The 18,621-nt window shown below is 41.9% G+C and overlaps 1 protein-coding gene across 13 annotated transcripts in view; it reads left to right on the top strand.

Moving 5' to 3' along the window:
- The window catches only part of LOC122560715 (amiloride-sensitive sodium channel subunit beta-like), a 32,631-nt gene extending 19,585 nt beyond the window's left edge, over positions 1–13,046 (top strand). For 10 of the 13 annotated variants that reach the window (XM_043711679.1, XM_043711674.1, XM_043711677.1 and 7 more), the window contains 3 exons: positions 7,039–7,100; positions 8,840–8,915; positions 11,971–13,045. In XM_043711679.1, the coding sequence (XP_043567614.1) occupies positions 7,039–7,100; positions 8,840–8,915; positions 11,971–12,336 (504 nt within the window). In that variant the 3' untranslated portion in view covers positions 12,337–13,045. Of the gene's footprint in view, positions 1–7,038; positions 7,101–8,839; positions 8,916–11,970 lie in introns of all 13 variants that reach the window. The other 3 variants (XM_043711669.1, XM_043711667.1, XM_043711668.1) reach the window with 1 other exon arrangement.
- The last annotated feature ends 5,575 nt before the right edge of the window (positions 13,047–18,621 follow it).

Below are 18,621 nucleotides of genomic sequence, written 5' to 3' on the forward strand. Positions count from 1 at the left end.
CTCCCTCATTATGGGCATTTATGCGGGCATTGGATAGGCATATGGAGGATAGTGGGCTAGTGTAGGTTAGGTGGGCTTGGATCGGCGCAACATCGAGGGCCGAAGGGCCTGTACTGCGCTGTATTCTTCTATGTTCTATGTTCTATGTTCTAAGGTGGAGTCATGCAGTCATAATATCATAGAGATGTACAGCACGGAAACAGGCCCTTTTGGTTTAACTTTGTCCATACCGACCAGATATTCTAAATTAATCTAGTCCCATTTCCCAGAATTTGGCCCATATCTCTCTAAACTCTTTCTATTCAAATACCCATCCAGATGCCTTTTAAATGTTGTAATTGTACCAGCCTCCAAAACTTACTCTGACAGCTCATTCCATACATGCACCATCCTCTGAGTGACAAGGTTGCCCCTTAGGTCCCTAATAAATCTTTCTCCTCTAAGCCTCAACTTTTGCTGTCTAGTTCTGGATTCGCCCACCCCAGGGAAAAGACCTTCTCTGTTCTATCTGCACAACAGCACACCTCCTGATTCTAGTAAAATGCTGATGGGGTAGGAGTGGCCCTTAATTTTTCACTTCATTGAATTTATTGGCCTTGTGGTAAGCATGGCCACACTACCACTTGCTAATGAATCATGATAGCAGAAAGACAATATTCTCCCCTCTTAATACATTCTGTACCATTTTATGAGGCCTCCTGCCTCCCAAACCAACTCACTGGGCTGGTAAAATTCAGCCTATGTTCTTTATGTTGCCTGTTTACAAGGGGGCATAGCTTTAAATTAAGGGGGGTAGGTATAGGACAGATGTTAGGGGTAGGTTCTTTATTCAGCGAGTCGTGAGTTCATGGAATGCCCTGCCAGTAGCAGTGGTGGACTCTCCCTCATTATGGGCATTTAAGCGGGCATTGGATAGGCATATGGAGGATAGTGGGCTAGTGTAGGTTAGGTGGGCTTGGATCGGCACAACATCGAGGGCCGAAGGGCCTGTACTGCGCTGTATTCTTCTATGTTCTATGTTCTATGTTCTAAAAGGGTGAAATCAGCTACCTTTCCTATTTCTGACAATTTCTCGGAGGGCCAACTGTGGCAGAGACAGGGTTTGGTTTGTGGTGACACTGATGTTCAAAAACCAAGTAATCAAAGCGAAATATTTGGATACTTGAGATCTGATGGAAACAGATTGTGTTCAAACCTCAGTTCCAAAGAAGAGTCATATTGGTCATGAAACAATAAGTCTCACCACAGATACTGCCAGACCTGCTGAGTTTTTCCAGAACCTTATTCTTTTTATTTAATTTAATACCCAGGCTCATACATGGTTTCGTGGGGAAGGACAATGCAGGTGTGACCACCACGACTACATATTTTGGGGATGGAGGAAAGGGATGGTAGTCAATGTATCTTGTCAATATCACATCAACTAGGGATATGATTTTAAATTAAATTCTAAGTTCGCACTGAAAGTGAGGGAAGACATCGGAAGAAATTCCTTTACATAGGAGATTATTGGAGCTTGGAATGTTTTGCCACAGAGAATAATTAGGGCAGGAACTATTGTGTCTAAGGAAAAAACTAGATAAACATTTGAATCAGAGTCAGATTCAGGTTACACAATTAAAAATGCAAGTAGATCAGGATTGATACAGGGCAATGGGAGATGATGAGGCATTGAGATTAATATTAGGGTAATACAGCAAACTATCACTGATATGGGGCAAATAGCCTCCTTCCATACAGAGAATGTCTATGATGTTAAAAAGCTAAATAACTATGTTTACTATGATTGAGTCAAAACTGGAGCAGTCAGTCCACTAACATTTATTTCTTTGCCACAAAGATTTAAGTGTCCTGGGTTCTTCCCTGTTGTATTGATTGTGAATTCTGGTTTTACACCTCAGTGCATCTACGTAGACTTTCTGTTTCATTTCTTCCAACCCTAGTCAGCTGGTCAAGAATAACCAAGTCTAAACTGTTTTACCAAACAAAAAATAAGAACTTACATTTATGTAGTACCTTTTACAATCTCAGGGCATTGCAAAGTACAAATAGGGTTACAAATATGTAAACAGATTATCAAAGATGTAGGAGCAACAGGCTGGTGGTGATAGGAAATTTTAATTTTCCCAACATTGACTGGGATTCACTTAGCATTAGAGGTCTAGATGGAACAGAATTTGTAAGGAGCATCTAGGAGGGTCTTCTAGAGCAATATGTAAATAGTCCACCTCGGGAAGGGGCCATACTGAATCTGGTGTTGGGGAATGAGCCCGGCCAGGTGCTTGATGTTTCAGTAGGAAATTACTTTGGGAATAGTGATCAGAATTCCTTAAGTTTAGAATACTCATGGACAAAGACGGGAGTGGTCCTAAAGGAAGAGTGCTAAATTGGGGTAAGGCCAACAATACCAAAATTTGGTAGGAGCTGGGGAATGTCGATTGGGTGCAGCTGTTTGAAGGTAAATTCACATTTGATATGTGGGAGGCTTTTAAAAAGAGGTTGGTTAGAGTTCAGGAGAGACATATTCCTGTGAAAATGAGGGATAGAAATGGCAAGAGTAGGGAACCATGGATCACAGGTGAAATTGTGAAAAGAAAAGGAAGCATACATAAAGTCTAGGCGACTGAAGCTTTGGAAGAGTATCAGGAAAGTTGGACCAATCTGAAACAAGGAATTAAGAGGACTAAAAGGAGTCATGAAATATGTTTAGCAAACAGGGTTAAGAAAATCCCAAAGCCTTTTATTTGTATATAAGGAACAAGAGGGTAACTAGAGAAAGGGTCGGCTCACTCAAGGATAAAGTAAGAAAGTTATGTGTGAAGCCACAGAAAATGGGTGAGATTCTTAACGAGTAGTTTGCATCGGTATTCACCGAAGAGAGGGACATAATGGATGTTGCGATTAGGGATAGATGTTTGATTATTCTAGGTCAAGTCAGCATAAGGCGGGAGGAAGTGTTGGGTGTTCTAAAAGACATTAAGGTGGACAAGTCCCCAGGTCCAAATGGGATCTATCCCACATTACTGAGAGAAGTGAGAGAGGAAATAGTTGGGGCCTTAACAGATACCTTTGCAGCATCCTTGAATACAGGGGAGGTCCTTTGTTGTCCCCTTGTTTATGAAGGGCAGCAGGGATAATCCAGGTAATTATAGACCAGTGAGACTGATATCAGTGGTAGGGAAGCTGCTGGAGAAGATACTGAGGGTTAGGATCTATTCCCATTTGTAAGAAAATGGGCTTTTCAATGATAGGCAACATGGTTTTGTACAGGGAAGGTAATGTCTTACCAACTTAATAGAATTCTTTGAGGAAGTGACAAAGTTGATTGATGAGGGAAGGTCTGTAGATGTCATATATATGGACTTCAGTAAGGTGTTTCATAAGGTTCCCCATGGTAGGCTGATGGAAAAGGTGAAATCGCATGGGGTCCAGGGTGCACTAGCTAGATGGATAGAGAACTGGCTGGACAACAGGAGACAGAGAGTAGTAGTGGAAGGGAGCTTCTTAAACAGAGACCCATGACCAGTGGTGTTCCACAGGGGCCCGTGCTGGGATCAATGTTGTTTGTGATATATATAAATGATTTGGAGGAAGATATAGGTGGCCTGATTAGCAAGTTTGCAGATGACACCAAGACTGGTTGAGTAGCAGACAGTGAAGGGGACTGTCAGGGAGTACAGCAGCATACTGATAGATTGGAGAGCTGGAAAGAGAAATAGCAGATCGAGTTCAATCCAGGCAAATGCGAGGTAATGCCTTTTGGAAGATCCAATTCTAGAGCAAACTTTACAGTAAATGGAAAAGTCCTGGGGAAAATTGATGTACAGAGAAATCTGCATGTTCAGGTCCATTGTTCCCTGAAGTTGGCAACATAGGTCAATAGATTGGTCAAGAAGACATATGGCATGCTTTCCTTGTTCGGACGGGCTACTGAGTACAAGAGTTGGCAGGTCAAGTTACAGTTGTATAAGACATTTGGAATACTACGAACAGTTCTGGTCACCACATTACCAAAAGGATGTGGATGCTTTGGAGAGAGTGCAGAGGAGGTTCACTAGGATGTTGCCTGGTATGGAGGGTGCTAGCTATGAAGAGAGGTTGAGTAGATTAGGATTATTTTCATTAGAAAGATGGAGGGGGTACCTGATTGAGGTCTACAAAATCATGAGAGGTAGAGATAGAGTGGATAACAAGATGCTTTTTCCCCAGACTGGGGGTCGCAATTATGAGGGTTCACGAGTTCATTGTGAGCGGGAAAGGTTTTGGGGAGTTATGCGTGGAAAGGATGGTGGGTGCCTGGAACGCATTGCCAGCGGAGGTGGTAGAGGTGGGCATGATAGCATCATTTAAGAGTATCTAGACAAATACATGAATGGGCAGGGAGCAAAGGGATACAGACCCTTAGAAAATAGATGACAGATTTAGATAGAGGATCCAGATTGGCACAGGCTTGGAGGGCCGAAGGGCCTGTTCCTGAAGAATTAGAATCTCTTCTGTTTGGAAACAGGCCCTTCGACCCAACAACGAGAAAGTGAGGACTGCAGATGCTGTAGATCAGAGCTGAAAAATGTGTTGCTGGAAAAGCGCAGCAGGTCAGGCAGCATCCAAGGAGCAGGAGAATCGAAGCTTCGGGCTTCTTCAGGAATGAGGAAGGTGTGCCAAGCAGGCTAAGATAAAAGGTCGGGAGGAGGGACTTGGGGTAGGGGCGTTGGGAATGCGATAGGTGGAAGGAGGTTAAGGTGAGGGTGATAGGCCGGAGTGGGGGTGGGGACGGGGAGGTCGGGAAGAAGATTGCAGGTCAAGAAGGTGGTGCTGAGTCCGAGGGTTGGGGCTGAGATAAGGTGGAGGGAAGGGAAATGAGGAAGTTGGAGAAATCTGCATTCATCCCTTGTGGTTGGAGGGTTCCTAGGCGGAAGATGAGGCACTCCTCCTCCAGGCGTCGTGTTGCCATGTTCTGGCGATGGAGGAGGCCAAGGACCTGCATGTCCTTGGCGGAGTGGGAGGGGGAGTTAAAGTGTTCAGCCATGGGGCGGTTGGGTTGGTTGGTCCGGGTGTCCCAGAGGCGTTCTCTGATACATTCCGCAAGTAGGCGGCCAGTCTCCCCAATATAGAGGAGGCCACGTCGGGTGCAGCGGATGCAGTAAATGATATGTGTGGAGGTGCGGGTGAATTTGTGACGGATATGAAGGATCCCATGGGGCCTTGGAGAGAAGTGAGGGGGGAGGTGTGGGTGCAAGTTTTGCATTTCTTGCGGTTGTAGGGGTAGGTGCCGGGAGTGGAAGTTGGGTTGGTGGGGGATGTGGACCTGACAAGGGAGTCGCAGAGGGAGTGGCCTTTCCGGAACGCTGATAGGGGAGGGGAGGGAAATATATCCCTGGTGGTGGGGTCTATTTGGAGGTGGCGGAAATGACGAAGGATGATACCATGTATCTGGAGGTTGGTGGGGTGGTAGGTGAGGACCAGTGGGGTTCTGTCCTGGTGGCGATTGGAGGTCGCCAGATAACCTCCAGATATATGGTATCATTGATTCTCCTGATCCTTGGATGCTGCCTGACCTGCTGCACTTTTCCAGCAACACATTTTTCAGCTTCGACCCAACAAGTCTATACCAACCTTTGAAGAGTATCCCACACAAACCCATTCCCCTACATTTACCCCTGATTCATGCACTTAACCTGATTCGGAGATGCCGGTGTTGGACTGGGGTGAACAAAGTTAAAAATCACACAACACCAGGTTATAGTCCAACAGGTTTAATTGGAAGCACACTAGCTTCGGAACGCCGCTCCGAAACCACCTGATGAAGGAGCAACGCTCCAAAAGCTAGTGTGCTTTCAATTAAACCTGTTGAACTATAACCTGGTGTTGTGTGAACTATATATCCCTGAACACTATGGGCAATTTAGCACAGCCAATTCACGTAACCTGCACATTTTTGGACTGTGGGAGGAAACCAGAGCACCCAGAGGAAACCCACACAGACACAGGAGAATGTGCAAACTCCACACAGACAGTCACCCAAGACGGTAATCGAACTCGGGTCCCTGGTGCTAACCACTGAGCCACCATGCCACCCCTCCTGTGCTATAATTTTCTTTGTTCTTTGTACTGCATGGTCAGCAGAGTACGCAGTAATCTGATGTCTGATTCTCCTGGTAGGCTAATCTATAAGAACTGATCAACTAAGGGTTGCATCAGTAAAGACAGATCCCATCAAAGTACTTTTGAAGTACAGTCACTGTTGTAAAGTGCAATTAAGTGCAGAAGATAATTTGAATACAACAAGCTCTTTGTATTGCAATACAGTAAACCTGTATTATTCAGCAGCATAGCAATTGGAACGCTCCAACCATTATGCCCCCCCCAAAGACTGCAAACCATGACAACTTTAAACTTTTTGACGTACATAGAGATGACATTCTTGATTTAAACTGTTCATTTATGTTTTTCTGGTTTGTGCTTCATTCTTCTCCTTTATCCAACAGACAAAATGTGAACATTTGTCTGTAACCAGCCAGAAAGAGGAACAACTTTGCACAAGTGTAGAGCAATGTTTGTTTTCACATCACCTATCCCTTTCTCCAATTATTAATAACAATTTAGTTACTGTTTTCTCCACTAAACTTTGATAAAAGTGTCACTGTTGTTCACAACTACCAACTTTTCCTTTTTGAGATACTCAAAAGCATTGCTACAAAAAGTAGTGCACATCCTTTCCACCTCTCCCACTCTTATTACAATTGTAATCGCTCCACCATAACCAGCATTTTCTTTTACTGAACTACCTGTTACTGGTGCATGCAGATAACACAAACTTTACAGCAATCTTGGCTGATTCAACTCTTCCTTTGTAAAAAGTGATCTAATTCTGCCCTCCTGGCTGGAGTCAGCCATGTTGGCATAGCTCACAGACTGAAACTGCGAGATCCTGATTTTTATGACTCATCCGCTCACTGAATAAATTTGGTGACCATTTTGTTTGCTACAATAATTTTTCAAAAATAAGTGTCTAAAATCCTTTCTTTATCTAAAATTCAGGATTGGATTTACCACATCTTATCGTATGAAAGGGATTCCTCAGCTGCTGTTACTGTTAACAGGTGAGTTCCCAGAGTTAACTGAATCATGAAACAGACCAGATCACAAACACAAGACTCTGGAAAGGATATTTGAGCTTTCCAACATCCTGTACTCGTAACAAGTTAGATCACAGGGCTTCAGGGTAAGCTTGCCAATTGGATACAAAATTGGCTTACACCAAGAGAGAGGGTGGTGGCAGAGGGTTGTTTTTCAGACTGGAGAACTGTTACCAGCGATGTTCCACATGCATCGGTGCTGGGTCTACTTTTATATAATTTATATAAATTATTTAGATGAGAATATAAAAGTTTGCAGATGAAACCAAAATTGATGGTATAGTGGATAGTGAAGAATATTATCCCAGGATTACAAAGAGATCTTGATCAATTGGTTCACTGGGCTGAGGAATGACAGATGGAGTTTAATTGGGATAAATGTAAGATGTTGCATTTTGATAAAACAAACAAAGGCAGGACTTATGCAATTAAAAGGTACAGTCAATCAGGCAGCTTCCGAGGCACAGGGGAGTCGATATTTCGAGGATAAGCCCTTCATCAGGAATGTGGGGGGTCCCAATGGGGCTGAGAGATAAATGGGAGGAGGCTGGGGCTGGGGGGAAGGTAGCTAGTAATGCGATAGATGGATGAAGGTGGGGGGTGATGGTGATAGATCAGAGCAGAGGATGGAGGGTATAGGTGGAAAGGAAGACAGACAGGTAAGGCAGTTTATGACAGTTGTGCCGAGTTTGAGGGTTGGATCTGGGATAAAGTGGAGGGAGGGGAGATGAGGAAAGTGGTGAAATCGACATTGATTCCATGTGGTTGGAGTACTGTGTCCAGTTCTGGTCACCCTTCTATATGAAAGATATTATTAAATTAGAGAGATTTCAGAAAAGATTTACAGGATATTGCCAGGAATGGAGGATTTATGTTGTAAGGAGAGGCTGGATTGGCAGGGACTTTTTCACTGGAGATTAGGAGGTTAAGGCGTGACTTTATAGAGGTTTATAAAATCATGAGGGTTATAGATAAGGTGAATGACTAGTGTCTTTTCCCTAGCAAGGGGGATTTTAAGAATGGGGGCATATTTTTAAGGTGAGAGAAGAAAGATTTTAAAAAGACATGGGAGCAATTTTGTTTTGCACAGAGAGTGAGTTTGGGTGTGGAATGAACTTCCAGGAGAAGTGGTGGATGCAGGGATATTTACAATGTTTAAAAGAGAATTGAATAAGTTCATCAATAAGAAATGTTTGCAGGGATGTGGGCCAAGCGCAGGCAAGTGGGACTAGATTAGTTTCGGAACATGGTCGGCATGGACTGGTTGGATTGAAGGCTGTTTCTATGCTGCATTACTCTACAACTGTGAGTAGCAGACACAGTTTAGGGTTTTTGAGAATCACCTGCCTTTCTATAGTTGCTTCAATGTGGAGAATACGTCAATACATTTTGCACGACAGTATCAAACAAAAAATAATAGCTAAGGTGTTGCCTTGGATTTAGAAGGTTGAGAGCTATCCAATTTAGAAATATATAAAGATGAAATGACAAAGTAGAGATAAAGACAAACTATTCCCTCTGGATGGAGTGGATTCCAGAATAAAGGGGCATAATCTTTAAAATTAGTAATAGGAAAATGAAGATAATCAAATTGGAAATATAAGGAATTGATGAGTACATATATCGTTTTCTGTAAGTCAGCAGACTATTTCTAAGAATAAAATGTGAAACAGTATTTAATCATGAATTGAAATGTTTTACAGAAGAAACATCCTGAAATTAAACTTTTACTTCCAAGAGATTAATTACAGGACAATACAGGAGGACCCGGCCCTAACAGTAAGTTTCTAAAGGCACATCACACTCTTCATTCTCCCAAAAGTATCACTGGACTCTGTAGGACCTTTGCAGTGGAGGCATTTGTAGGATGCACAGTACTAAACACTGCCACACATGACACACAGTACCAGACTGGAGTGAATAGTACACCTTTTATTCAGGGACAGAGGAGTTATATGCTGTTCATGATAGGAAATATTATACATTGGGTCCAACTGGCCATTCTTAATTTATAACTTCATGGGACGTAGGCATTTCCAACTTGGTCAGCATTTGTTGCCTTCCCTAATTAGTGTGGAGAAGGTATTGGTAAGCACCTTCTTGAACTGCTGCAGTCCACCTAGTCTAGGTACACCTACAGTGCTATTTGGAAGACATGATGTGGACATGCCAGTGTTGGACTGGAGTGAACAAAGTCACACGACGCCAGGTGAGGAAGAAGCAGCGATCTGAAAGCTTGTGATTTTAAATAAACCGGTTGGACTAGAACCTGGTGACTTCTGACTCAATTTGGAAGAGAGTTCCATGATTTTGAGCCAATAAAGGAATGGCAACAATATTCTAAATTAGGATGGCGTGTGGCTTGGAAGGAAATTCACAGGTGGGGATAATTTCCATACATTGGCTGCTTTTGTCCTTCTAGGGGAAAAAAAAATACAGGCTTGAAAGGCACTTTTGAAGGAGGCTTGGTGAGCAGAGTAGTAATCTCAAGCTAGTGAGGCTAGGAACAAAGAGCGAGTGCAGATGAACATGTGGTTGAAGGGCTGGTGTAGGAGAGAGGGCATCAGATATGTGGATCATTGGTGAAGGCGAGATCTGTACAAGAAGGATGAGTTTGCACCTGAACAAGTGCACCAATTTCCTGGGTGGGACGTATGCTTGAGCTCCTTGGGGATAATTTCCATACATTGGCTGCCTTTGTCCTTCTAGGGGAAAAAAAAATACAGGCTTGAAAGGCACTTTTGAAGGAGGCTTGGTGAGTAACTGTAGTGCAGCTTATTGATGATACACACTGCTGCCACTGTATGTCAATGGCGGAGGGACTGAATGCTTGAGTGCAGCACAACAGTCAGTTCATACTTATCAGGTTTGCCAGGGTCCTTTGGTACCACAGGGTCAAATGTGGCCTAGAAGCCAATCATTCTCACTTCACCTCTAGAGTTCAGCTCCTTTGTCAAGACAGTAATGGAGTAAGAAGCTGAGTGGACCTTGAAGAATCCAAACGGAGTGGACAGATTACTGCAAAACATTGATAGCACTGTTGATGATCTTTTCCGTCACTTTATTGATGATTGAGAGTAGACTGATTGGATGGTAAATGTCCAGGTTGGATGTGTTCTACGTTTTATGTAATGACTTACCTGTGTAATTGGGTTACACCTGAAACGTTGACTTCTCCATCTCCTGATGCTGCCCAACTTTCTGTGTTCTTTCAGCCTCCAGCTTGTCTACTTAATTTTTCACTTTGTCAGGTGAATGCCAATGTTGTAGTTGCACTGAAACAGCTTAGCTAGGGATACAGCAAGTTATGAAGCACAATCATCAGTACTATTAATGTTGTCAGGGCTTGCAGCCTTTAGCATTTAACCATTTCTTGTTACCATATGGAGAAAATCAAATTGGCTGAAGACTGGCATCTGTGATGCTGGGGACCTCCAGAGGAGGCCAAAATAGATCTTCCTCTTGACGCTTTTGACTGACGCTTGTTGCAAATGCTTTAGCCTAATCTTTTCCATTGATATGCTAGACTCCCTCATCATTGAGGATGGAGATATTTGTGGAGCTCTTCTACCATTGAGCTGATTGAGTGCCTACCACCATTCACACCTGGATGTGGCAGTACTGCAGAGCTAAGATCTTATCAGTTGTTGTGGAATCACATGTATTACTGCTTATGCTGTTTGGCACACAAGTAGCCCTCTGTTGTAGCTCTGCAAGGTTTACACCTCATTTTTAGGTGTGCCTGGTGCTGCTCCTGGCAAACCCTCTTGCCCTTTTCATTGAACCAGTGTTGATCTGCTGCCTTGATGGTAATGGTGGAGTGAGAAAGTTACTGAGCCATGAGGATACAGATTATGTTTGCGCACAATTCTGCTCTGCTGATGGTTCACAGCTTCATGGATGCTCAGTTTTGAGCTTTAGATTTGTTTGAAATCTATCCCATTTAACATGGTGGTCATGTCACACAACACAATGAAGGTATTTTCATTGTGAAGATGGGACTTGACCTCACCAGGACTGTACAAAAGTTGTACTCCTATGCTGTCAAGGACAGTTGCATCTATGCCAGATAGGTTGTTGAAGATGAGGTCAAGTATGTCTTTCCCTCTCATTGGTTCCCTCACCACCTTTAGCGCTCAACTAGTTTGGTCAGTAGTGGTACTGCAACCCAATCTTGGTGATGAATAATGTGGTCTCCCACACAGTGTACTTTCAGTGCCCTTGCCATCTCAGTTATTCCAATAAGGAGTGTTCAACGTGGAAGAGTATCAATTCATTAGCCAAGGGGTTTGGGGAATGGTATTTAGTAAAGAAAAGGAGGTTTCCTTGCTCACATTTGATTTGATGCTACAAAACATCACAGGTAATGTTCAGTTAATGTTGAAGACACCCAGAACAATCCATGACAATTAATTTGTTGAGTTTGATCATAAAACGCTGTTGTTTGTCTAGTCTATTGAATAACTCTCCCAATTTTGGCATAAGAACGATGTTACAATGTTGTTATTAAACAGCCATCCACATTACTTAGAGTGTGGAGTCACAACTAGATCAGGCTAGGGATTAGCAGATTTCATTTCCTCTAAAACATGGAAACACCAATTGGGTTTTAATGCCAATCAACCATTTAATTCCATATTCATTAACAAATTGAATTTAAATTTCAACAGCTGCTGCAGTCTCAGATGGAATTTGAACTTATGCTGCCAGGGTTTTAGTCTGGGCCTCTGGATAACCAGTCCAATGACATCATCACGATACCACCTCATTCCTATTCTCATGTATATATTTATATTGTAAAATAAACATTTTCCAACTATGTCTCTCTTTTCAGATCGATTGGCTTCTATCTAAACTCGGCGGCCAGTTTGGATTCTGGATGGGTGGCTCCATACTCTGTATCATTGAACTGATAGAGATCCTGATCGATTGTCTTTGGATCACTGTCATCAAGGTGGTGAAGAGGTGTACATGTTGCAGGTCACGTCAAGCTCAGATTCATTGCTCTGACCCACCACCAACTGTGACCCAGTCAATTGAAGACCACACCAATGCTAGGTTCGAACCAGACCAAGCTGAAGCCCATACAGAAAGACCATGTACCTTGGTAATCCCAGGAACACCCCCTCCTCAGTATGACTCTTTACGCATCTACTCGATTCCCCAGCGCAGGATAACTTGGGATTGTGATGAAAATTGATGGATATTTTGTGCCACATTCTACAGTTGGAGAAACAGGCTTAAGGAAAACCATTGCTGCTGCCTCTGGTTAGCACAATCCACAGAGATCACCTCTCCCCCCATCCCCCCAAAAAAGCACTCACAAGCACACAGTACAATTTGTAAAAAAAAGAACTTGCACTATTCATGACCTCAGGAAGTCCAGCATTATTTCACAATTAAATACCTTTGAACACAAAGCATGATCTCACAATCAACAACAAAATAAATAACCAGGTTACGATTGAGGAAATAACTATTTGTCAGGATGACAACATTGCAAAACTTGGAAGAGTACTTTGGAATGTATTTGCCTAAAGAGAAGAGATGGCATTTGGATTAATGCCTCATCTGAAAGTTACACTCTTCTCCCAGCCCCACACTGGGAGTATCCTCCTGGATTCTGGGTTCAAGTCTCTCGAATGGGAGTTGAATCCACAACTTCTGACTTAGAGGCAAAATGCTACTCACTGAATCATGACTTACTTTACTGAGTACAGGAAGTTTTGACCATAATGTTGTTTGAAATATTTAGCCGTAAACATGCTTGTGTTGAATTTAACAGCAACCAAGTCTAATTTTAAAAAAAGGACTTGTTAAAGATCACTTGCTTTGAAACAAAATTAACAGTATAAACATATTGATGTAAAATGTGGAAATAAATCAGTATTCCAGAATTTGAGCAGTGTGCGTCTGGTGGGTATTGACATTTCAGAAACATCTCTCAGCCACAAGTTTGATTGAAGCATCAACAACCATGAACACGACCAGAAATACTGAAAATATTACAATATGCACCAGTTGACTATATGGACAGGGCAATAAGCTTAGTTCTAATAGTTAGTTGATAGCAGCAGGGAGAGAGCGCCTGAGATATGCCTGATTGTCATAAAGGTTTAAATTGATTGACTAATGCTCCTCAGAAAAAGGGGTTTTACCCATCCAATCAGCTCTGCTCACTTGGAAGTCTGTCCCACAGGCTGTAATTAACTCTCATGTCCATTCAGCAATAGATACATTCTTGGGACAGATCAATAACTACAGTGCAGATCTTAAACATATATAAATTTGTAGTTTAACATCAAGAAAGGGCTATAATCAAGTCCAATGAAAGCTTTAATAATCTTTCAGGCAGTAAAGGAACAGCCCATACTCTGGGCTGAGTTAGCCAATCACAGCCAGGTTTGAGAAATGCTACAAGAGGTTTTAGGATACCTATGGATGAGAAGGGAAATCAGTCTAATATTCCATTAAGCAGTAATCGTGTAAATGCAAGCATCCATATGCTCACATATGTAGGAAGAAGGAGAATATCAGGAGAAGAGCTACTGGGCTTACTAACAGAATCTATGTAGGGATATCATGGATGCATCAGCAAAGTAATAGTTAGCACCTTGTGGAACCTGCTCCTCATCAAGCATATGCTCAATAAACAAAGAGTAAATTTGGGAATTAAAGAAGTGTCACTTACAAGGTTGGGGATAGGACATAACCTACACCAAGTACCCACTCAATCAGCTGTCCGTCACACTTTCTAAGAATGGAAATAAGACTTTGATCAATAATAGATTTTTTCTTGATGTTATGTAAAACTACAGAAGGCCATTACATTGCAACATAACAATGATGTGAATGTTTCTGATCTGGAACAGCACACAAACAAAGTAATGACTTTGTTTGTTTGGAGTAGATAACATCAACTCTCAAACCCTGGGAACTCAGAAACACAAAATGTCTATGTACTGTCATTCAGCCCATCTTATTTGCACCATCTTTCTAAATAAGCATTTCACTTACCACCATTTTCCTGTCTTCACTTTGTAACCCTGCACTCCATTTCTTTTACAATGTTTCCTTTTGAATATATTGATTTTACTTGCTTCTTCCACTCTCAGGCAGAATAAAATTAGTTGCCTTTACATTCTTTTTTTAAAAAATGCAGTTAATTGCTGCTGGGAAATAGGGCAATTGTTTTGTATACCTTGTAAAACCAGCAAACTTTCCAAATTAAGTCAAATTTCGATTCCCTTATACTTTCCTCCCAATTAACACTCCACAGGCCAGGTACGACATAGGTCAGAAATAGAAGAAAAAGGTGTGTTAGTTACATCAAACCACCCTTTCAAGATGGGCAAGAAATGCTGGCCCTGTTAGAGAGACATCACATCCTGACAATGAATCACAGGATTTGCTGAACAGAGGTTCTAATTAGCCCACTGTTCCTGTGATGACACTAGCTAGGTAAATGAAGTTACATTGGATAGTTGGAACTGTATTGGAATTTTATTTTAATAGATATTTTTATAGAAAATTTAACATACTTTTACAAGTTTACAAATAAAAAAACCCAAGTATAAACATTGATATACAACTAAATCTTAATAAATAATAACCAAGATTTATCAAACAAAAAAAACCGAGAGAAAAAACAAAACTCAACTAACTACTAATCTAACCTACAACTAACCAGAGTGTATAATTAAGTCTCTTACATTATTCAAAGAAGAGAAAAAAAAATGACGGATAACATAAAAAATGGGTAGTGAGATACATGCTCGGAATATATTAACATCAAATCGTAACAAAACCCGTATTCATGCGGGATTCCTCTCCCAAGGGGCTCCGGACCAACCAGGTTCACCATCTCAATTAAATAAAAGCCCTTGTTAGGATGGCCGAGATATCTGTACTTATGTAATTCAAGAAGGGCTGCCATATTTTATGGAATAATGCATTTTTTGGTGCACCATATTTGTAAGGAAGTCAAGGGGAATACATTCCATGATTAATCTGTACCAATTCGAAAGTCCAGGGGGGCCCTCAGCCACCCAGTTTACCAAAATATTTTTCCTTGCACAGAAAGAGAGAATAGAAAATAATCTCTTCCCGTGCATATCCAGGGAGGGTAAGGTTTGTGAGAAGATTTGTAGCTCGGGTGCTTGTTGTTGTGGTTCTGTTCACCGAGCTGGGAATTTCTGGTGCAGACGTTTCGTCCCCTCTCTAGGTGACATCCTCAGTGCTTGGGAGCCTCCTGTAAAGCGCTTCTGTGATCTTTCCTCTGGTATTTATATAGTTGGTGTTCATGGATATGGATCGTTAGCTGTCTTCCTGTTTGTCCTATGTAGTGTTTTGTGCAGTCCTTGCATGGGATTTTGTACACTATTTTGGTTTTGCTCATGCTGGGTATCGGGTCCTTTGTCCTAGTGAGTTGTTGTCTGAGAGTGGCTGTTGGTTTGTGTGCTGTTATGAGTCCTAGTGGTCGTAGTAGTCTGGCTGTCAGCTCGACGAACAGAACAACAGGAAAGGTAAGTTCGAAAAGCCCAAAAGGAGAGATACAGGGTTGACTCTAATTTCCATTCCTAAGATTTCTGTCAGAGCACTTGCTACTTCAGTCCAATATCTACGGATCTTATGACAGGTCCATAAGCAATGTACAAGAGTGCCCACCTCTATTTTACATTTGGGACACATTGGAGATGCTCCTGCCTTAAGTTTTGCCAATCGGTCCGGTGCTATATGGGCCCTGTGAAGTATCGTCAACTGAATGGCCTGAGTTCTGTTGCAGATGGTGATTCTTCTGGTGTTTTCCCAAATGTCATTCCACGTTTCTATCGAGATTTCCAGTCCCAAATCCTGATCCCATGTTTTAAGCAGATTGTCCATATCTCCTGATACTTCATCATGTAATAAATGATAAATAGTGCTGACGGAAGATACCCCCATTGGCCATAACACACTACGTTCTCTATTTGACTTATAAAGACTATCTAAAAACGTAGTCTTCTTCGGTATGTAGTCTCGTATTTGGAAGTATCGAAAGAGGTCTCCATTAGGTAATCCAAATTTCTGACGCAGCTGTTCAAAAGACATCAGGACCCCTTCTTTAAACAGATCCCCTAAACATGAGATACCCCTGGATCTCCAGAGTTTGAAAGTGACATCTGTAAGCCCCGGTTGAAATCCCTATGCTCCCACTCTCGGAGCATATGGGAATGTTTTATGTGAGTTGCCCTCATTTTGCCACATTATATTACAAGCTTTAATTGTGTTTAGTATTATAGGGTTTTTACATTGATCCGTAATGATTTTCCTCTTGTCTGAAAATAAAATGTTAATAAATGGGCATTTTACTTGAGAAGCCTCGATGTCCAGCCAGATTGATTGCGGATCAGACAAGACCGAATCGGCTATGTAACTTAATAGGGAACTTAACTGACATTTCCTAAAATCTGGGAAATCCAATCCTCCCCTTGCCTGTGGAAGCTGTAGCTTCTTCAGCTTAATGAGGGGCTGTCTATGATTCCAGGTAAAGGAACCCAACCAGCCATATAATTTACGTAGTGCCAGCCTTGGCAGCATCACCGGAAGCATTCTCATAGGGTATAGGAGACGGGCAGGACATTCATTTTAATAGTGCTATTCTACCCAGCCAGTAAATTGGAAGGTTTCCACATTGCTGGAGGTCCTGCCTTATCCTTTCCAGTAAATGCATAAAGTTAGCCTTGTATAACTGACCAAATACTGGGGTAATAAAAATGCCTAAATATAGAAACCCTTCAGGGACCACTGAAAGGGAAAGTGGGATCCGTCCAATAGGTGGGATACACTAGCAAGGCCACCCATTGGCATAGCCTCTAATTTTGAGAAATTAATTTTGTAGCCTGAAAATACACTAAATGTATTAATAACTTGGATTAAGCGAGGCACGGACATCAAAGGATTACTGAGAAAAAAAAGAACATCATCTGCATAAAGGGTAATTTTATGTTTATCTGTATCAATCCTTGGGGCTGTTATATTAGGGTCAGCCCGTATAACTTCTGCTAGTGGCTCAATCATTAGCGTAAATAGCAATGGCGAAAGAGGACATCCCTGATGGCAGCCCCTACCCACACTGAAGTTATCCGAGCCTAATCCATTGGTAATCACAACTGCTTTGGGATCACTATACAGTGTCGAGACCCATTTGGTAAACACCTTTCCAACGCCAAACCTTTTCAATGTGTAAAACAAATATGACCATTCAACCCTGTCAAATGCCTTTTCCGCGTCTAATTACACTACTACTCCTGGTATCTTTCCCTGATGGCAGGCTTGAATCACATTCAAAACCCTTCTAAAATTATTGGATGATTTACGGCCCTTAATAAACCCCGTCTGATCCTCCTTTATGATATGTGGCAATACCCTTTCTAGCCTCAATGCTAACGTTTTAGATAGGATTTAAAAATCTACATTTAGCAAGGATATTGGTCTGTATGACGCGCAATCTTCTGGGTCCTTTCCTTTTTTGAGGATAAGAGAGATATTCGCCTCTTTCAGCGAAGGTGGGAGACAACCCTGACTGTATGAATAGTTATACATGTCCATAATTGGACCAGCCAATATTCCTGTAAATTCTTTATAGAATTCAGCTTGAAAGCCATCTGGGCCAGGTGCCTTACCGCTCTGAAGTTGCCTGATTGCGTCAAGTATTTCTTGGATTGTTAGGGGAACATTCAAGACCGATACCTGTTCCGGAGTTAGGTCCAGAAAGGTCAGGTTTTTAAAGAAATGACTGTATCCTCCTATTCCTGTCTTCGCAATCCTGCGATTTATATAAATCAGAATAAAATTTTCTAAAGATTGCGTTAATCCTCTTACGATCATGAGTCAGAATACCTGCACTTACCTTGATGGATGTGATAGTTCAAGGGGCCTTCTTTTTCTTTGCGAGAAATGCTAAGTATCTACCAGGTTTATCGTCAAATTCATATAACCTTTGTTTTGCAAATAATATTTCCCTCTTAGCCGTTTGGGCAAGCGTGGTGTTTAAAGCTTGTAAATCCTTTGTAATTTGATAACGGAAAGTCTGTCAGCGTATGCTGTTTCAGCCGCTTTTAACCGAGCTGCGAGCAGATGCTGTTGTTCTCCCTTTAATTGTTTCTGGGTCGCTGCATATGAGATTATCAAACCTGGCGCTGAGGTCTCCCACATCATTGATGGGTTGCTAGCCATACCTGAATTAACTTCTAAACAAGTTTTAAATTTTTGAGATAAGTACTTTCCAAATTTACTATCTTTCATCAGAAAGGGGTCCATACGTCAATGCCAGAGGGATGTCTCATTGTTCCTCGCCTTGATTTCCATATATACAGCAGCGTGATCGGAAATTGCTATACTGCCTATTTTACAGGATGATATGGAATTTAAAAAAATCGAAGGGGCAAAAACATATCGATTCTGGTGTGACATTTATGTGGATTGGAGTAAAAATAAAATCTCT

Source organism: Chiloscyllium plagiosum, chromosome 21 (assembly GCF_004010195.1).
Source record: "Chiloscyllium plagiosum isolate BGI_BamShark_2017 chromosome 21, ASM401019v2, whole genome shotgun sequence".
NCBI lineage: Eukaryota > Metazoa > Chordata > Chondrichthyes > Orectolobiformes > Hemiscylliidae > Chiloscyllium > Chiloscyllium plagiosum.